The sequence below is a fragment of the Alternaria arbusti genome, assembly GCF_024043155.1.
Source record: "Alternaria arbusti strain BMP 1465 chromosome Unknown scaffold_12, whole genome shotgun sequence".
Classification (NCBI taxonomy): domain Eukaryota; kingdom Fungi; phylum Ascomycota; class Dothideomycetes; order Pleosporales; family Pleosporaceae; genus Alternaria; species Alternaria arbusti.
In genome coordinates, this window is record NW_026249952.1 from 84,307 (window position 1) to 102,057 (window position 17,751).

Genomic DNA, 17,751 nt, shown 5'->3' on the forward strand with positions numbered 1-17,751 from the left:
CAACGCGATCAATTCGCCTCTCTTCCGCTTACCAGGCGAGCTGCGGAACATGATCTACACCTACGTATTCGGCGACAACAACTGGAACTTCGTCGGCTGGAGGACACGAAAGAACTCAGCCAAAGAGAACGACCTAGCGTTACTGCTCACCTCTCGTCAGCTTCATACAGAAACTGCATTGCTTCCATATATGCTTGGAAGGTTCCATTTCAGGATGATGTACATGGGGGTAGAGGCGGGAGAAGTTCGAGTAGGCGATTTTCTCGAAGAAAGATCCGAAGAGCAGCTTGCGGCCATTGGTAGTTTGGCGCTCCAGAGTTATGATAATGACCGCGATCAACCTGTATATGTTCGTGGAACCGGAGAGTACTGGGCAGAAAAGCTAGCATGGGTCCAAGACATTTGGCTATCCGCCTTGCCTTTTGCTAAATGTCCGCTTTTTCTTTTCTGAACATATGGCGGAGGGATACTCATCGAGATATTCTCTGAGCAGCGACATCGGCATGCCTGATGCATTAGCGGTCAATGCTACACCCACTTCACATACTCATTCTCCCAATGACCTGGCCATGCGTGCGCACACTTTGCACCGTTCAAACGCCAGATGGGCGGCGGTGAGGTGAATATTCCGCTTCACACCTCCGTAGTGACGCTCCCGATTGGCCAGAGCAGCGCATTCCTCTCGTACTTGCGCGCGCACTCAGGGCCCTCACCGTGAGTGGCCATGCATCGGGTGACGCGTGTGAAGGGCGCGCATCGACGCGTTTTGTTGTTGTTTTCTTCTAGTTCGCGTCCCGAGTTCTTGACTTCCTCTCACCACCACGACCACTCACTTTCGTGTCAGCGGCCAACTCTTTCCACGCGGGTGTTCTTCGACTGTACAGCTTTGCCAGATTAATTGTACCCCTTACGACACTTGTACACCTCACCCTGGAGCCTACATCGACGTTGTACGAGGTGCACATCCGCTCGAACCCACCACCGCCATGGCGCCAGCTACCGTCTCGACGCCGCAGAAGCGCAAAGCTTCACTCTCGCACGCCTCGGCCTCGGCTAAGCGTACCCGATCCGTCTCGATATCCGTCAAGGTCACCCACACGGCCACCGATGATGGCCCCGGCAACCCAGATCTCCCTGTCGTACTCAAAAACCCGCAAGCGTGTCTTGGTGGTATACCGGAAGAGCTTCTACTGAAGATCATGGAGCATGTGAAGGAAGTCGGCCGTGACGACGCACTCTCGAAGCTGTGTCGTACAGATAAGCTCTGCAAGCGAATCGCGGAGGTGGTGATGTACAAGACCTTACGCGCCATGAGCTCTACCATGCACTACAAAAAGGCGGCGGCGATTGCCAGCAACCATCTCCTTTCCGAGCACATCCGCGAAATCAGTATCTTCTTCGGCGGGAAGCCCGTCAACAAGGATGCATGCAACAAGATCTTGGCCAACGCCCACGACATCCAAGCGTTCCACGTGACGGAGACATATGACCGGCCCGAGGATAAACCGAAATGGTTGCAGATGTTGAACAGCGCTGTTGCGCGACCCGTTGGTGGTCATGTCAATCGATTTGCTAAGCTCAAGGAGCTCAACATCGCTTCCCGCTACCTCCCGGTGGAGGAGCTTTCCTGTGTGTTCCGTCTTCCCTCCCTCGAAACACTTACCCTCGGGGAGATATGTCAAACAACACCTGTTGAGAACTGGTCGGTCCCCGAGTCGAGTAGCTCAATCCGAAATCTTCACCTGGTTCATGCAATGATGGACATTTCTGTCATCACACAAATGCTCATCACGCTCAAGGCCCTCCACAGCTTTCGATACCACCGCAGTACCGGGAGGTGGGAGCCATTCGCCGCAGAAGGCAATCCTTTGTCAATCTGGCCTGAGCACTCCTGGAAACTCCTGGGTGATGCGCTGAGGGGACACCGACACTCCTTGGAAGCAGTGTGTGCTACCGACGATAGCGACAAAGACATCCTAGACCTGGTGTATTCTGACGGTCGGGACGTTGATACCCTGGGATCTCTCCAAGACTTTCCGAGGCTGAAGTGTTGCCATGTTCCGGTAGAGGCGTTCCTCGACCCTAGGGTCGGTGGAAATGATCTCTCATTGTATCTACCACCGCAGGTGGGAAAGGCTGGCACCAAGGTCGCACCGAAGGGTCCAGACTGTGGATGCGGTTTCTGAAGGCCGGGCTGGTGTGGATAGTCGTTACGTATCTGTCGCGTCGAGTATTATGACGGGTAGGTCATCAAGTTGTTTGTAACTTTCGGTGTGTACCAGAGTCTTCTTATTGACCTGGCTGCGTTTTGGGCCTGGTGTGTGATGAAGGTGCGTCTTCTACAAGGAATCAGTTCAGTAATAATGTATAATGGTTGCAAATCACTGCGTTACCAGTATCGTTTTCGGCTTTGCCTACACATATTCTAGGCGTGTCTCTGTCGGATTGCGACAGCAGCAAGGTGGCCAGTCGCCGAAGCGTCGCTGTACGTGAGTGCAACTCTGATCGATGTCGTTGTGATAATGAGCTTCATGAGCTTCACCGCATATGTACGGTGGCAAACATCAGCTAGGCAGAGATGCCTCGATCGCGAAGGTTGAGGCAAGCGCGCTCGCGTCGCGTCGCGTCGCAGCGTGATGACGTAATATTGATTTCGATCTTAGCGTGGCTCGTTCCCCTCATACATCAGAACCACGACCTCGACGTCTCAACATTCGTGCATCATTTGCTAAACACCGGTACTGAAATTCTACGCAATTCTGAGTAGACTTTGCCTTCTAATGACAGCTATCGTGGCCTCTGTACGGCGCGTATCCCGAAGCCCAGCGTCTGCTTGTCCCTGCCTACCACAACGTTTGTGCGCTTGTTGGCTATCGCCCCTGTCGGAGTTGCGCGAATAATTGTTTCTTTCTTCCGCCCGTTTGCAGCGATTACGAAGGCCTTCGCTGGCCTTGGTCGCGCTCTACCGTATAGCGTTGAAACATTCCTTAGGCGCGGAGGCCTTCCGCTCCTAGTAGGTACATTTCAAGATTCGACGCCGCCGAGCACCACTACGCGCAGACTAAGTTCGCACATTCCCTTTTCTATGATCTCCTTCCTCTTATCTCCTCTAGAGTCTTGCTGCGAACGCCTCTCGTCCAGGTGTTGTATATTGGTCCGCATGCCCAGACGCCTTGGAAGTCTTGGGCTCCGCTAGCGGGCCGTGGCAATGATGTTCGCTCCTTTCCCGAGGCCCTCCCGAGAGTACCAAGCCGGATATCTGTGGCGCACCATGTGTATACGAATTTCGCTGCTTGGCAACAGTACTCCACTCAAGAAGTGTATGGACACCTTCCCTATCAAGTTAGCGGAATGGTAGTCCCGACCTTCCGCATGGAGCATGGATGCCAACGGATGCCCAGAGTATATTGCTGTACCAAGACGGTAACATGGTACTGAATGGTCGTGTGGCAAGGCAACGGTCGAGGGCGAGATCTTGCACCATGAGGGTACCACACTCATATATATACCTGTTGAGCTGCATACGAAATGTGCTCATTCCAGCTCAATCCTTCTCTTAGCTCCTCAAGATGAAGTTCTCACTCGCTGTGTTGGCACTCCCAGTTGCAGTCCAGGCTGCGCACTACTCCAAGTCGGAGTATGCCTCTGGCGCAATTCATCAGAAGTTGATGAAGTTGAAGAGTGTATGTTCATACTTTGCTTCTTTCGCCTGACTATCAAGTACTGACAACTTCTAGGATCAATGGGAAGTTGACGCAGCCCAAGGCAAGCAAGACTCTCAGCAGTGGAAGTCTTTCAAGAGCTTGAAGAAGGGACCTCATGGACCCGACAAGGCCAAGCGTGTCCAATGCAAGGATGGTCTCGCCATCGTCGAGCAGGGCAACGCGAACCAGACGTTCAGGTGTAACAACATGGACCTCTACGACTTTGTCAACCATGCCGACATGGGAGGTCCTGAAGGTCAGGGTAGCTCTTCATGGGGCTGGACCGCTCGCAATGGCCGCGAGTTCGGTATCGTAGGCCAGTTCTCCGGTGCCGCGTTCGTTGAGATCCTCAAGGACGGCCAAATCCAGTACATGGGACGTCTCCCCGCACAAAGCGTGGGTTCGCGATGGCGCGAGATCCGTGTGCTGAACGACTATGTCATCATCGGCTCCGAGGCCGTTGGTCACAACGTTCAGATCTTCGACATGAAGAAGCTTCTGACTGTCGACCCAAAGACCCCGAAGACATTCGACCCCAAGGCCGACCTCGTTGGTCTGTTCGACGAACTGCCCATTGGCCGCACCCACAACGTCGTTGTTGACTGGGACAACGAGTACATCCTCGCGGTCGGTGCCCAGCCCCGAAACCAGACCTGCAAGGCTGGTCTCCAGTACATCGACCTCAAGAACCCTAGCAAGCCAACCTCTCCTGGATGTGCTAGCCAGGACGGATACGTTCACGACGCCCAGTGTGTGACCTACAACGGTCCCGACCGCAAGTTCCGCGGCCGCAACATCTGCATCGGCTACAACGAGGACACCATGACCGTCTACGACTCCACCATGAAGAACGGCAACCCCGCCTCCGAGGTCATCTCCACCCTTTCTTACCCCGGTGCCACCTACTGCCATCAAGGATGGTGGACCGAGCGCAACTGGCACCAGTACGTCCTCCTGAACGACGAGCTTGACGAGCAGGAAGCTGTCGGTCCCGCTGCGTCCGGCCGCCCCGTCACCCACATCATCGACCTCACCGACCTCCGCAACCCCAAGGCCACCGGTACTTTCTACGCCACCGACAGCAAGGGTATCGACCACAACCTCTACATTGTCGACGGCCTCGCCTACCAGAGCAACTACGGCGCTGGTATCTGGGTACACGATGTCCGCAGCATTAGCAAGGACCCCACCGGAAAGGGCGTCAAGACCGAGGGCTTCTTCGACATCTACCCCGAGGATGACTCTGTTGGCGGTATCGTTCAGTTCGTTGGTACTTGGTCTCACTTCTTGTTCCCCTCTGGATACATCCTGGTTAACACCATCGAGCGTGGTGCATTCACCGTCAAGCTCGCCAAGGGTCGCGGAGCTAAGCGCGGTCCTGGCTTTGGTGGAAAGTCCAAGGGCCAAGGCAGATAATCGCCTTGTAAATGGTATAACATAGAAAATCACATCTTCATTACTTCAATTTTGGTATATCTAATATCCAAGTTCTGCATGCAAGTGTCATGGCTGCTGAACGTCGCTGCCGCGCCTACTGCTGACCTGCTTGGACCATTCCTAATCGGGAAGGGTACGCAAAACACTAAGCCCTGGAAGTCCTTCAAGCTCCCTCTGCTCTCTGGAATGCTTCTTGTTATCACCTGATCTACGCGTCTTCTTACAGCTCACATATTGCCGTCGCACACGACGACTTCATCATGCAAGCGCCACGGCGCACCTACCCCAGTGTCCATGCTATCCTGCGTCAGCCCTGGCTCGCCTCACTGCACATGCGCATCGCATCGGATGCCTCATCTACACAGAGTACCGGTTTCTGCATGCACTCAAAGCCGTGGGATGTTACACAAGATACTGTCCCGTCAGCTGTGTGTAAGACGGGACGTGCCATGTTGCCCTACCATCATGCTGGAACGCTTATGCGCTTGAGCGTGGGATGAAGGCAAAGTAGCGGTGACTACGCGAGACTGCTGATTACCAAGGCTTGCTCACCGGACGATGTTGTCAGACGTGCAAGTTTCAGCAAGCTTCCTATCACGGTCCATGGGTAGCGATAGTGCTGTCAGCTGCTCGACCCAGTGGCAGACGGAAACGGAGCACGGCGACACCGTTGTCTGCGCATGTATTCGCTACTTGCCGGCAGAAGCAACACGAACGCCACGCGGGTAGGGCACGATCCAAAGACGCCGATTGGCTTACACGGCTCACTGCAGGCCTTCAGTCAACAACCTCGCTGCTATGAGTGGCTGCCTTTGCCATTGAGTATCAGTGTTTTCGAGATACTAATTCATGACGCTTCATGGTCTCTGTTTAGTGAAGCGTCGTTCCACGGCGGAAGTCGGCACTGATGCTTCATAAATGTCGCAATAGTCGGACGAACCACAACGGCGGGAAACATTTCTATTAAGCAGCGAAGTGCATGAGTCTGCAAAACCCCCCGGCTGTTCGGATGTGGCTGAGAGTATGTACCGGAATGTTTGTGCGCCCTCTTTCGTGGGGGGTAGTACCAGCCGTTCGATGTGCTACACCGGTCAGTGGCTTGAGGGCCATGCAAACACGCTGATCCAATTATCTCAAACATCAAGACCGTGCGCTCGTAACGACCTACTGCAAGACTGTTGGATGAGCAGAGAAGTTTCGGAGGAGTGCGCAAGCCAGGACAACAGCACAGACGAGCACCGCATTGTCATGCGATTACCACGAAGGGCGATTTGTGAAGGTATGGAATTCGACATCGCTACAATACTGACAGGTCCGAACAGACTGGGAATACAATTTGAATCAGATATCCACCCACTGACTGCTATGCGAAGCTAAACGTACGCTTACAGAAATTGGAAAATAGCCACTAGAAGGCTTAAAGCGCTACACAGCCACTGCTGGCAACGACGCTGGCAGGGGTACAAATTGCTTTTTGCAGCCTCGTAACGACAGATAACACCCACCATACTGACTTTGGAGAAAGAGACGACCAAATTGGAAGAACGCCGCTAGAAATATGCGAAAATATGCTCAACGCCAAGAGCAATGCGAAAGAATGCTCGGAAGCAATGGTCATGGCCTCTTTTGGAGGAAAGAGGAAGACTTCGTGTTTGCGTGCGCAGCTCAAAGGGAGTTCTCAGTTTTGACGAGCTCGTCAAATGCATCTCGCCACCTGCGGACTTCGTCCTTGCCAGGCCTGGGGAGTGGCTTGCGAGCATATCCTCCGTAGCCGAAGTGAGCCATCAATCCGGCCTTGGTGCCGATTATACCACCCTGAATGGCAGCCCAGTCGCCTCGAGCTACTATAGCCTGGAGCTTGCGGGCTTCTGCGAGCTTGCCAGCTTCGAATAGCTTAATGAGCTGGACGCATGTCTTGGGTGCGATGTTGGCCATACCGCCAATGATACCGGAGCCGCCTCCGACCAATGTCTGCAGTGTGAAGTCGACGGATCCGCCCATGCACATGAAGCCGGATCCAGGATCAGAGACGGTGGCTGCTCGGGTGGCTGCTGCGATGCGGTTCAGCTTTCCCGTGTTGCCACAGGTCAACTTGCAGCCGACAATGTTGGGATGTTGAGCCAGCTCAATAATGATGTCTGAGTTGAGATCCATTCCAGAGACAGCACCGGGGTAGTTGTAGATGAGGATGGGGATGGGCGAAGCAGTGGCTACATCCTGGAAGAATTCCTTTACGGTCTCCTTCGAGAACAAGCCCTGGTAGTATGCTGGTGGAAGCACCAAAGCATAGTCTCCGCCAGCGGAGGCTGCCTCTTCGCAAAGCTCGATACATTCCCGGGTCGACTGAGCACCGCATCCGACGATTACAGGCATGTAACCAAAACCTGCGTCATCGAGAGCTTTGCGGGTGGTGTTTGTGATGAGGTCGCGTTCCTTGTGGGAGAGATGGACAGCCTCGCCATTGGACCCTTGAGTGGTGATACCGGCAACACCAGCTTTGGCTAGACGAACGGCATGGCTGGCGGTAGTTTCAACGTCAACGTTATCTGAAGTTGGTTCGAAGAACGCTACAGTAGGAACGTAGATGCCAGGAACCAATGACCGCCGGATGCCAACATCAGTAGACTCCATTGAGCTGGTGTCGAAGTCGGTGTATCGATTCATGGTGTAGACGGATTGGACAGGATGGTGGAAGCCGGAATCTTGAACGAAGCTATTTGCGGGAGAAGGTGCGTCGGTGTGCGGTGACATGATAAGAACAGTTCGGATGTGGAGGTCTAGTAGACTTTTATACTAACAAAAGCTTGCAGAGAGAAGCGGGACTTTTGACAAAGAATAAGCGGAACGCAGCAACGACGAACGGAACGAATACGTCAATGGTTGATCGATGTTTGGTAACACCCCGAGGATAGTACAGGTACTTAAATATTTTCAAACGCCGGACACTTGACCTTGCAATGGGGAGTGTGGGGGTCCAGCTGACGGCGTTGTCAGGAGTGCTAGTGACGGCAGGCAAAGCAAGGTGCGTGAAGTGCATCAGTGAGGGATGGGCAGGCATCTTTGGTGACGACCAAAGGGGCGGTGACTCCCGCAGCCTGCTCGAGGCGCTGCTCTGCACGTAGCCGATATCAGGCACAGCTGTTTGCGCTTAGCTGTAGGGGTTGCGCGTGGCCAATAAACGCGGAGAGGATTGCTGATTGAAGCGGCGTTTGCTTTTTTGCTCACGTTGCATCAAGCGAGCAGGGGGTGAGAGGCTGTGAACATCGGATCTTGGCCGGACGTGAAGTGCAAGGGGGGGCACGCCTTGTGACGATCTTTTGGAATCCTGGCTGCATGCTGATAGGGTAATTCTCGCCACAGCTGGTACCATGCGAAGGGTTGGCGGGCTCGAAAGAGCGTTGATGGATACCGTTCGGGGGTGTTAGTGTGGGGGTGGGGGAATCGTGGCCGGCCTATTCGCATCATCTGATTCCGTTCAGCAACCCCGGCCACTCCGTCTTGCCCTTCGTGGTCCCAGTCGGTCCAGCCGTCGAGCTCGGCGACCACTCGGACGTGCAGTAGAGCAATGCAAAGGGTAAGAGAAAGCAAAGGATTCCAGCGGTGCTGCAAGACGTGGCAGACAGTATGGAGGAGAACCTCGTCACAAGGCCATGCAATATCCGCACCGAGGCAGTCATCCATACCCGACCGCCGTAGGGCCACCTAAAACGGACCAAAATAGCGAACTTATCAGAGGATGCATCCCATGTCTCATCATTACAGAGCCTGGCCAGGATGACGACGCCGATCGCTCGAGGTATTTCACCCCACGCCCATTACTCTTGGTGGCGGGGTCTGGCCATAGCTCAAACCTTGAGGCTCTTCACCACAACATGTTTCCGCAAGGGCGATTGTGTACGAGTCGTGCTGTGAACACGACACTATCTGGTTCGTATATCCACCAATCCGCACATGGAAGGTGTTTGTACTGCTGTATGTGCAAGCCACGACCCAATCTTGCGCGAAAAGCAGCAAGCCGATACCACCATTATGAGCAAAAGCATCGCGGCAATGTGCCGAACGCCGTTTCGGCAACTGCAGCAGGGACGAAAGCCCTCAGCATGTTCTCGCGCATTGCTTTTGTTTCCACGACTTAGGTTCAAACGCGAGCAGGATAATGCTTGAGACGCCTCGCTCATCGTACCTGATTCTCGGTGGATCTTGTTGTGCCCCCACGCGATGCCGTGGCAATTCGCTTCGGCACTCAAAAACACCGCGAACTTTGATTCGCATCGTCAAGGACTTGGACTGACTTCTTTGGCCCGACACACCCTCCATGTCTCTGTTCATCCAATCGGTTCCAGTTTCAATAACCCGGAAGTGTAATCCGCGACGTTCAAGTCATGCGAAATCCACAATCTAGCGGCACGAGGATGAAGAGTTTTCCTGGCGTTGCCGTAAGCTGTATGCAATGGTTGCGTACGTAGCGGCATTAATGCATCTCTCGACGGCATTCCCTTCCTGCAAAACAAGTGTAATGTTCGCGAGGATGCACACAGCCTCGTCGCAAACCGAGCGTGAGCCGACCATGCAGCCATCAACGACGAGACGCTATTACCCCACAAATTGGCGATCCTGGAGACCTGTTTCCCCGCCTTCTTACCACGTTCGCACAACAAGCCGCACACCTTCGACCTGCCGCTGCACCAGGCCTCTGACTTGCATGATGCCCAGTCGCTCTCGCCATCACGTCTTGTGCGTCGTTGTATTGCCTCTTCATGCACTGAGGCCCTGGAATCATGCACGTAATGCTGGGTACTGCCGTCTTAGATGATGCCCGAGGTTTGCGAAAGTTCAAGCCATCCGCTCATCTTGCAGGGTGTACGTCAGTAACGCCCGAATCCATCAGCATCCGCGGTCTTGTGATGATTCCCTTGAATAAATCGTATAGCTACCAGGGTACCGCTGCAGTCACAGGTATCAAGGGGTGGGTCCTGACGGTAGCTTCTTGGCCAAAATTCCTTTTCCTTCTCCACATCACGATCGTAGCCGCACATAAACGCAGCAAAAGAGCAAGGAAAATATGAAAGATCCACTCCAGCATCTGAAAAACTCACCTCGTGCAACTTTGTCCGACATCTCGGCATCCACGCCGCACCGAATTTAGTGCTGATGAGGGGTGAGGGGTCAGCCCACACCATGCGGGTCATATGCGATTCACTGGGACCAGGCCCTCGTTCGCCTCTTCCGAGACCGATGCAGTGAGCAAGGAGTATGTGGTCTGATCGAGTTCCAGCTCTGTCAGCAGATGATACTCCAGGGATGTTTTGGATGGACGTCACTGTGGCACAGTTCTTCCAACAGTTCGTTCTCTATCATCACACACTGGATCAGCAGAAGTAAGCTCGGTCTGGAAAATCCACACACAGTAACAAGTGTATGCATGGCAGTGGGCACGTCCGATACATCACCGAATACAGTACACCGTTGGACTCAACACTAGCCTCGGTTAAGAGCACCAACCGAGTAAACGATGGGTACAGTTACCGCGCGGTCTACTTTAGCTGTAGTTCGTCGATCTCTTGTCGACCGTGGGGGTCATCTGCTATTCACAGCTCATAGCAGCATGGGCTCACCGTACAACGGCAGTTGCAGCAGAGCCTGTTTGCCACGCCATGCCGTTCGTTCCTGATTCGGTCTGAAGAGCCTCAACCGATCTCACCGAGTCGATCGTGTGGGATGTCCGTACCTGGTCGCACGCCCTTCTACCTGTTATAGCCATGGACGTGGGATGCCAAGTATATCCAGACGCTTCCGACTCAACCTCAGTCCCGCAGTTGATATATTCTCGGATGCTTTTGCCTCCTCAACAGTTCATCACGGTAATTGATCGGAATATCTGAACGGTGGAGAGGTTAGTTGACTACCGATCATCCCACGTTTGACGGTCTTGAGGTTCCACGAATTGCAGAATCTGCCCATTGCTATCTTGCAGTGTACCGATACATGTTGGGTGTCAGCGAAAGAGATGGCGTCGTCTCATCTTTACGATAGGTCTGGTCGCCGTCTCCGATTCATGACAGCCCACGTTGTGTGCGCGATTTGCGACGACCGCGCGTGTCGTGTACGGTCTCCAGGCGATCGTTCATTCCTCTCCGCCGAGACTTACGGCGGTGATTATGAATCTTTCATGACCATGATAGGAGGATCGAAGGTCATGATTCCTCCATGCCCAGAGAAGGGGCTTGAAGGCTTTTAATGACGCACACACGAACAAAGAGGCAGTGTTCATGAGACATCGGGATCATGACAGCTGCTCACGCCACCAAGACGCACTGCAATCTAAGAGAGCAAGGACTCTGGCATTCGTACGTGAGCCCGTTGAGGTAGGCGATGCGGAAGTCATTAGCAGCACCGCGCTTGCGGCGTGAACACATATTGCGCTAATGTCCGCATTTTGCATTGCGTCTCTCTCAACAATACCCTGATCCTCGCTTTTGCGTGAGGATGCAGCTTTATCCGCGGCCACGGAATTGCAGTCTCATCGAAGTCTAGGCAAACGCTCTTCGTGAGAAGAACAGACTTCTGCACATTGGAGGCGTCCGCAGTACATTGCCTGAGGTGACGGGATCGCGGGCTTTCGGCGAGCCGCGGAGAACGCGGCATTCAATGCGGCATGTACCATACCATATTTCGCATCCTAGGATTGATCTGCTCGCGATGGCAACTCTTTTCTTTCAAACACGCATCATGCGCTCTCAGGAACCTGTAACCATCAATCTCCGTCTGGCAACTCGTGACGAACTTACACCTCGGTAGCTTACCAAGAACCCATACACCAAGACCCCACATCTGGCCCCAGCAACAGGCGAAAACCCGCGATCAATCTTCTTAGCACCCTCTTCTATAGCCAAGGTATCAATCCTCGATCGCAACCCGCCCTCCTCAACAACACCCTCCCAAATCCTCCCCATGACATAACATACACCTAGTCGGGCCGAGAAGACCCTAGATGTTCCACCAATCCACCCCGTCCCGCCAATCCAGTCACATCGGAATATTAACCGAGACACTAGCTCAACAATTCGCTCGCTTGACCATGTTTGAATCCTTTAGCAAAGCAACCCCAGTTCCCTTTACGCAAATCGTGGGGTAGCACACCATCAGTTTGATGTCGCGCGTGTGTTGAGATTCTGATGCTTCATACGAGGCTGTTCGCCAAGTGTTGACGTCTGCACTTTGCAGCGAGGCGTTCGTGTTCCTGCGGCTTTTGTATGCAGTTGGGAAGGGTTTATTTGATCGGGATCGAGGATCGTCGTGGTTTGATGCTGTTTCTCCGATGTTCTCCGGTTGTTGAGTCTATGGTTGTTGAGTGCGATATTGTGATGCAACCTCGGTGGTGATCATCCTTTAGCAGAAGCTCTGCGTGTCCAGAACCCAGGTCCATCGGAACAGTTGTCGAAACCTCTTCGAGCTCAAGATCCGTTCCACACTTTCGGGTCTGATGAGCTCTTTCGAAACGGCACACCTCATCCTCCCCATCTTCGCCATGGACGAGTCTATACGCACACCTGCCTCTTACGCAACGACCGTTAGCATTCACATCATGGAAAGATCTACAGCTCTATCATCGTCCTTCGCATTGCCCTCAGCCGTCAACGAGAACATGCTTCACCGGAAGCATGGTATCGTGTGATGATACATCGTTCCTTCCGTTCCCAGCGACGAGCCCACATCCATCCCGCTTCCCCGTAAATGCTCCGGCTCGGCTCGCCGCAACCAAATACCTTGACCACAGAAATCGCAACGGCAAAAACCGGTGTGCGATGGCATGCTCGCGATAAGCAGAAAAACCTGATGAACACGGAAGACTTGTCGTATTGCACTGACAGCATGAGACTGGGCGATAACGACGAAACATGCGACGGATTTAATGAGTTGCAGAGCCATCCTCCGCGCGTGTAATTGTTCGTCCAGCGAAGAAGACAAAAACCCTGATTGCCGGGTCAGTGAGAGGCCGGCTCCATGAAGGCTTGACGTAGTTCATTGGCACGTCCATCCAACGGCATGATGAGTGATATGACGATAACGACTTCTATCACACTCGGCGCAACGTCATCTACTGTCAGCATGCCACCCGCGCGAGTGAAAGGCTTGTGCCGGTACATAGACCTGGTACCCTGACCGGGGAAGCGGCAGCCGTGCATGCATCACCATCGACGCCCGCTTAGACACTCGTCCATTTAGGAAACTCACGATACCCCCATCTCACCGTCTCCCACGCCGCCGTGCGTTGTGGAAAGTCGCGCGACGATATATTATCCCCCTCCGTCTAGATCCGACCATGCCCTTCACAAAGCGCAGATCATATGCACAAGTCAACATGCATATCCCTCGCACCTGCCACCAACCCTCCCTTCGCAACCAGGAACGTGCATCTTCCACGACCACGCGTCCCGGAAAGTTCCTTTTTTCTCGTTGGAAAGCGCGTTAGACGGGACGCGGCGGGTGACGAACGATGACGACGATGGAAGTCGTCATGTTGGGGCGTGGGTGGTGCCGAGATGAGACCGTACCGTTTTGTGCAGATCGTGGGTTTACAGGGGACCTTTTGTGACAAGGGGGCGAGCATCGTGTTTGGAGGGCTCCGGTGTGGTGGGAGTGGTTTGTAATAGGGTGTTGTAAATTGATGTAGTCAGTGAGCTGAGCGTGTGAGAGGATAGTCCACTCAACATCGTAGGAGTCTGCTTTTGAACGATGATTTTATTGTGATTTCTTTGACTTGTTGAGAAGGCGATCGTACGAGTATGTTTTTGAATCTATATACAATTGTGCATGAGTAGGCATATCATCTAATCTCATTTCCGTCGTCTCACATATCTATCTAGCAGGTGGTGTTGCCAGTCTGGGTCAACAAGCCAAGGTTCCACGGCAGCGCGTTGTAGCTCCCGGTCGCCTGAGGATCGATACCCTGGTACAAGAACCTCATACCACACGGCTTGATCGAGAGGGTTTGGTCAACCTGGGACCTAATTAACTCTCCATGGCTGATACTGTCCGACCATCTGTTTCCGTTGGCAAACTCAACATTCGCCTCACCCATGAAGGGGTTCTGCTGGGTAGCGGCAAGCGGCTTCCACTCGTCGGCTTCGAGCGAGGAAGACGTCCAGGAGCGGAAGTAACGTAGGCCACCTGGAGAATCTCCTTGACCGATGCACTCGACAAGTAGGAGGTAGGTGCTGTTGTCGACGCGGTACACGGTGGCTGCTTCGAAGAGGTCGTTCTTGTTGGGCTCTGAGAGGGTGATGACAGGCTCGCTCATTCCAGCGGGGAACTGGGCAACGGTCGTTTGGCTACGGTAGAGGCGGCCGTTGTCATCGTGGGAGAAGAGATGGCAGTTGGCTTCGTCGCATACGACCCACATGTCGACCCAGTAGCCTTGCTGAGGGGTGAGAAGGCCCTCTGCAATGATAGCGGGAGTGCCGTTGGGGTAGAAGACCTCCGGAGCAGACCAGCCCGCAGGGTTGGAGATGTCTGGGTTGGTGCTGTATGCCGCATTGCCGTTCTGGTAGACGAGGTACCAGAGCTTTTGGGGAGCGAAGTAGACTGCGAAGTGTTAGCTGGGGACTCTTTCTACTCCATCCTGGTATGTATGGATTTGGAAGATTGCTTTACTTACAAACTTCAGGTGCAGCCCTGTAGCCGGTACCGATGGCGCTCTGGTCGAGATAGTAGAATGGCGCCTCTTGTGCCTTGTCGAAGTCGGTGAAGTTGAAGTACATCAGGTTGTAGCCCTCCTCTTTTGCTGTGCTGGCAAAGACGTGGTATACGCCCTCATACTCGATGATTGAGGGATCTTTGATACCAGCGAGGTTGCGACCATCGTTCTTGGGCCTGACTAGGATGTCGCTCGACGTCCAGCTGAAAGTGCTGGGAAGGCCTCCGTTCTGCCTGGTAGCCAACGAACGGTGAGGGACTGTTCGAGCCAATGCTGTGGCAACGAGCGCAGCGCCGGCGAGGAGGATGGAACGCATTGTGGTGGTTGATGCTTGACAACGATGGCTTATCCATTCCTGCTGCGGACAACTCGCTCTCTTATAGTCGAGTTTTACCTGGTTCCACCAAGCCCGTCGTGTGGAGCCGAAAGCTGGGGAAAATGTTCATTGACCGGGGTTCGTAGAGAGTGCAATCTATCTGGGGTTAACGGCCATCTTGGTTTTTCCGTCTACCTTTCCTTAACCATTCGTTCGTGCCTGTTCGTGATGGGCACTAGCATCTGTTTTAGGCTGTTTGCCTAGTGCGTATATGTAAACGAGTTGATCGGCCATGTCTTTCTCGACCCGTACCGTCGATTCGTCATCTACACCCTGGAGCGCGCTCCGAGCGAAGCAATATGAGGTGGCGACGCTGTATCTCTTTCACACTAACAATATGGTGGCTGCGGTGGTCGAATCTCGCAGAGTCGCCTTCAGAATCTTGGGCCACCGGGTCGATCATGGCATCCGGAGACAGATAAGTTTTCGGCGAAGGTCCGATCACGTGGCCATAGAGCCGCAGTTCATCCGGTGGTTAACGATAGCTTGTCGTCTTGTCGTCTTAATGCCAGATGGCAATAATTCCGCCTACCACAACGCAGCTTCCTTGAAGAGCACAAGCAAAAATCGAGCTAAAGTCGTAAACGCGTCCTCGTGAGCGATGCGTTCGTGTAAGAACGACCGTGACCGGATCCAAGAAGCTTGGAGGCAGGCGGGGGCAACGCCATGCCTAATCCGTCTCACCATGTCGCGTCGCTTGCACGTGCATCTCCTTTTCGCGATAGCAATCCTGAATTCAGTACTCTCTGCGATGCCGACCGCCCGACTTTCTATTCCAGTTATGATGCCGTAATTACGTGCTACGATTTCCAACAGCAGCACCATCCAGCAGCGAGGAGTAACGCGTTGCCTATCGCGAACGTCAAAGAAAAGCCGTAGCAAGAGCCTGTATGGATGACTTTTGCGAATTCATATCTGAACACAAAATCACGACCGTCATTACCATGTCGGCCGAAACAGCTACGTCACAGAGTGCAAGCGCAGCCTCTAGTTACGACCGCGATGCAATAATAGCAAGCATCACCCGATACTACGAACTCCTTTCAAAGACAGTATCGATCAAACCGGCAGACATCGGATACGCTCGAAAAGGAGGGCGCTCCGATAAGAGCATTCCGCTTTCCAAGCTCCGTCGACTCGGTTTCAACGATCGAATGATCGACTTCATCCGCCACGTACCATTTTGTCACAGCAACGATAGGCCCGTCTTTCCAGAAACAACCACACTTAACTATTACCCGCACCTTTTTTTACTACCCCGGGGAAGATTACAAGCTCGAAGATGCTGATATGACGGGAATGTGGCCGATTGAAGATTCAAGGATACCCGAGGGTATCATCCCACCGTCGGTTCCTCTGGAGGGAAGCTCTCTGGGAACGTGGTGGATGCTGGATACCAACAATGGTAAGTAATATGACGACGACAAAGATAGACAGTCGGCATCAGTCCTAGTCTGCAGCTTGTCTTCGTTTTTGACTCAGCGTTTCATCTTAGGTGAATTGACTGCTCGTGGCCCGTACATTACGAGGCCACCAGAGGAAGTCCCGGAAGACGAAGAATGGCGTTCGTCTCGACCCGTGCCTGCGGTTGCCTATTTCGACTGCTTGTATGAAGACCTGATATCGCTCCAGATGATACCGCTGCCACACCCTTTTGATCACTGGATGATATGGGAAGCTCGAGATGACAAGATATACGCCTCCGATACCTTCATGTCATGGGCAAAAGTGAGTTTACACGATTCTACCATACACTTTGTCTCCCCCCACCTCCCCTCGCTTGTCGTATTCTCACCGAATGTCTACGAGACTGGATGGATTAACGCGACACCAGGAAGCTGGGGCTATCTATCGACAATGCCACTGGCCCGATTTGCGCTACTTTCAGCGCGCAAAGTGCCGAAGGCTTCTACTTGAGATGCTAGCAAGATATTATGCACATCAAGACGAGTATTACAAAGAGAGGAAACGGCAACAACAATTGGCGTCGGGAGAAGAGTCTGTAGAAAGAGCCCAGACGCCACCGGTTCCAATACCAGAGAGCCCGCCCCGTGAGGCGCCATGGGGGACGGAGAAGATAGAGGTACAGACTGAGTCGGAGGGAATGTTTGTTACTACCACGTTCAAGATGTGACGTTGACTAAACGCTCTCGTACCTCTACTGTGCAACAAGCGAGCCCTCCACCTCCGCCCCGCCGCCTCCCCGCCGCCTCCCCCACCCACCCCTGTTCGTTACTACTACGTTCAAGATGTAAGATAGCGAAGAGGTTTTGCATCTCTAACTAGCAACCATCAAGACCTCCACCTCCTCCCCTCCTCCGCCCCGCCGCCTCCCCCACCCACCCTTAGAGACTATAGTCCCGCAGACTGAGTCGGACGGCATGTTCGTAAATACAACGTTGAGGATGTAATACTAGCTAGCGGTCGTGTACCTCTACTAAGCAACGAGCGATCCCCAGCACCTCCCCTCCGCCTCTCCCGCCCGCCCTAGTGTACGTGTCTAGCTAGCAAGACCTGCAAAATCCAATACCTATCAA

General features: G+C 53.5%; 4 protein-coding genes across 4 annotated transcripts; 2 read left to right on the forward strand and 2 right to left on the reverse strand.

Annotated features, from left to right (window-relative positions):
- Positions 1-986: 986 nt before the first annotated feature.
- On the forward strand, positions 987-2,186 carry J4E86_007975 (uncharacterized protein; the record flags this gene model as incomplete). The annotated part of the gene is made up of 1 exon (XM_051448490.1): positions 987-2,186. One exon carries the CDS (start codon positions 987-989, stop codon positions 2,184-2,186), a length of 1,200 nt encoding a protein of 399 aa, XP_051300086.1.
- A 1,383-nt stretch (positions 2,187-3,569) lies between these two features.
- On the forward strand, positions 3,570-5,120 carry J4E86_007976 (uncharacterized protein; the record flags this gene model as incomplete). Its single annotated transcript, XM_051448491.1, has 2 exons — positions 3,570-3,683; positions 3,738-5,120. The coding sequence occupies 2 exons, from the start codon at positions 3,570-3,572 to the stop codon at positions 5,118-5,120; spliced, it is 1,497 nt and encodes a 498-aa protein (XP_051300087.1).
- A 1,686-nt stretch (positions 5,121-6,806) lies between these two features.
- Positions 6,807-7,892, reverse strand: J4E86_007977 (uncharacterized protein; the record flags this gene model as incomplete). The annotated part of the gene is made up of 1 exon (XM_051448492.1): positions 6,807-7,892. The coding sequence occupies one exon, from the start codon at positions 7,890-7,892 to the stop codon at positions 6,807-6,809; it is 1,086 nt and encodes a 361-aa protein (XP_051300088.1).
- A 6,112-nt stretch (positions 7,893-14,004) lies between these two features.
- J4E86_007978 (uncharacterized protein) lies at positions 14,005-15,154 on the reverse strand (the record flags this gene model as incomplete). The annotated part of the gene is made up of 2 exons (XM_051448493.1): positions 14,005-14,726; positions 14,800-15,154. The coding sequence occupies 2 exons, from the start codon at positions 15,152-15,154 to the stop codon at positions 14,005-14,007; spliced, it is 1,077 nt and encodes a 358-aa protein (XP_051300089.1).
- Between the last annotated feature and the right edge of the window lie 2,597 nt (positions 15,155-17,751).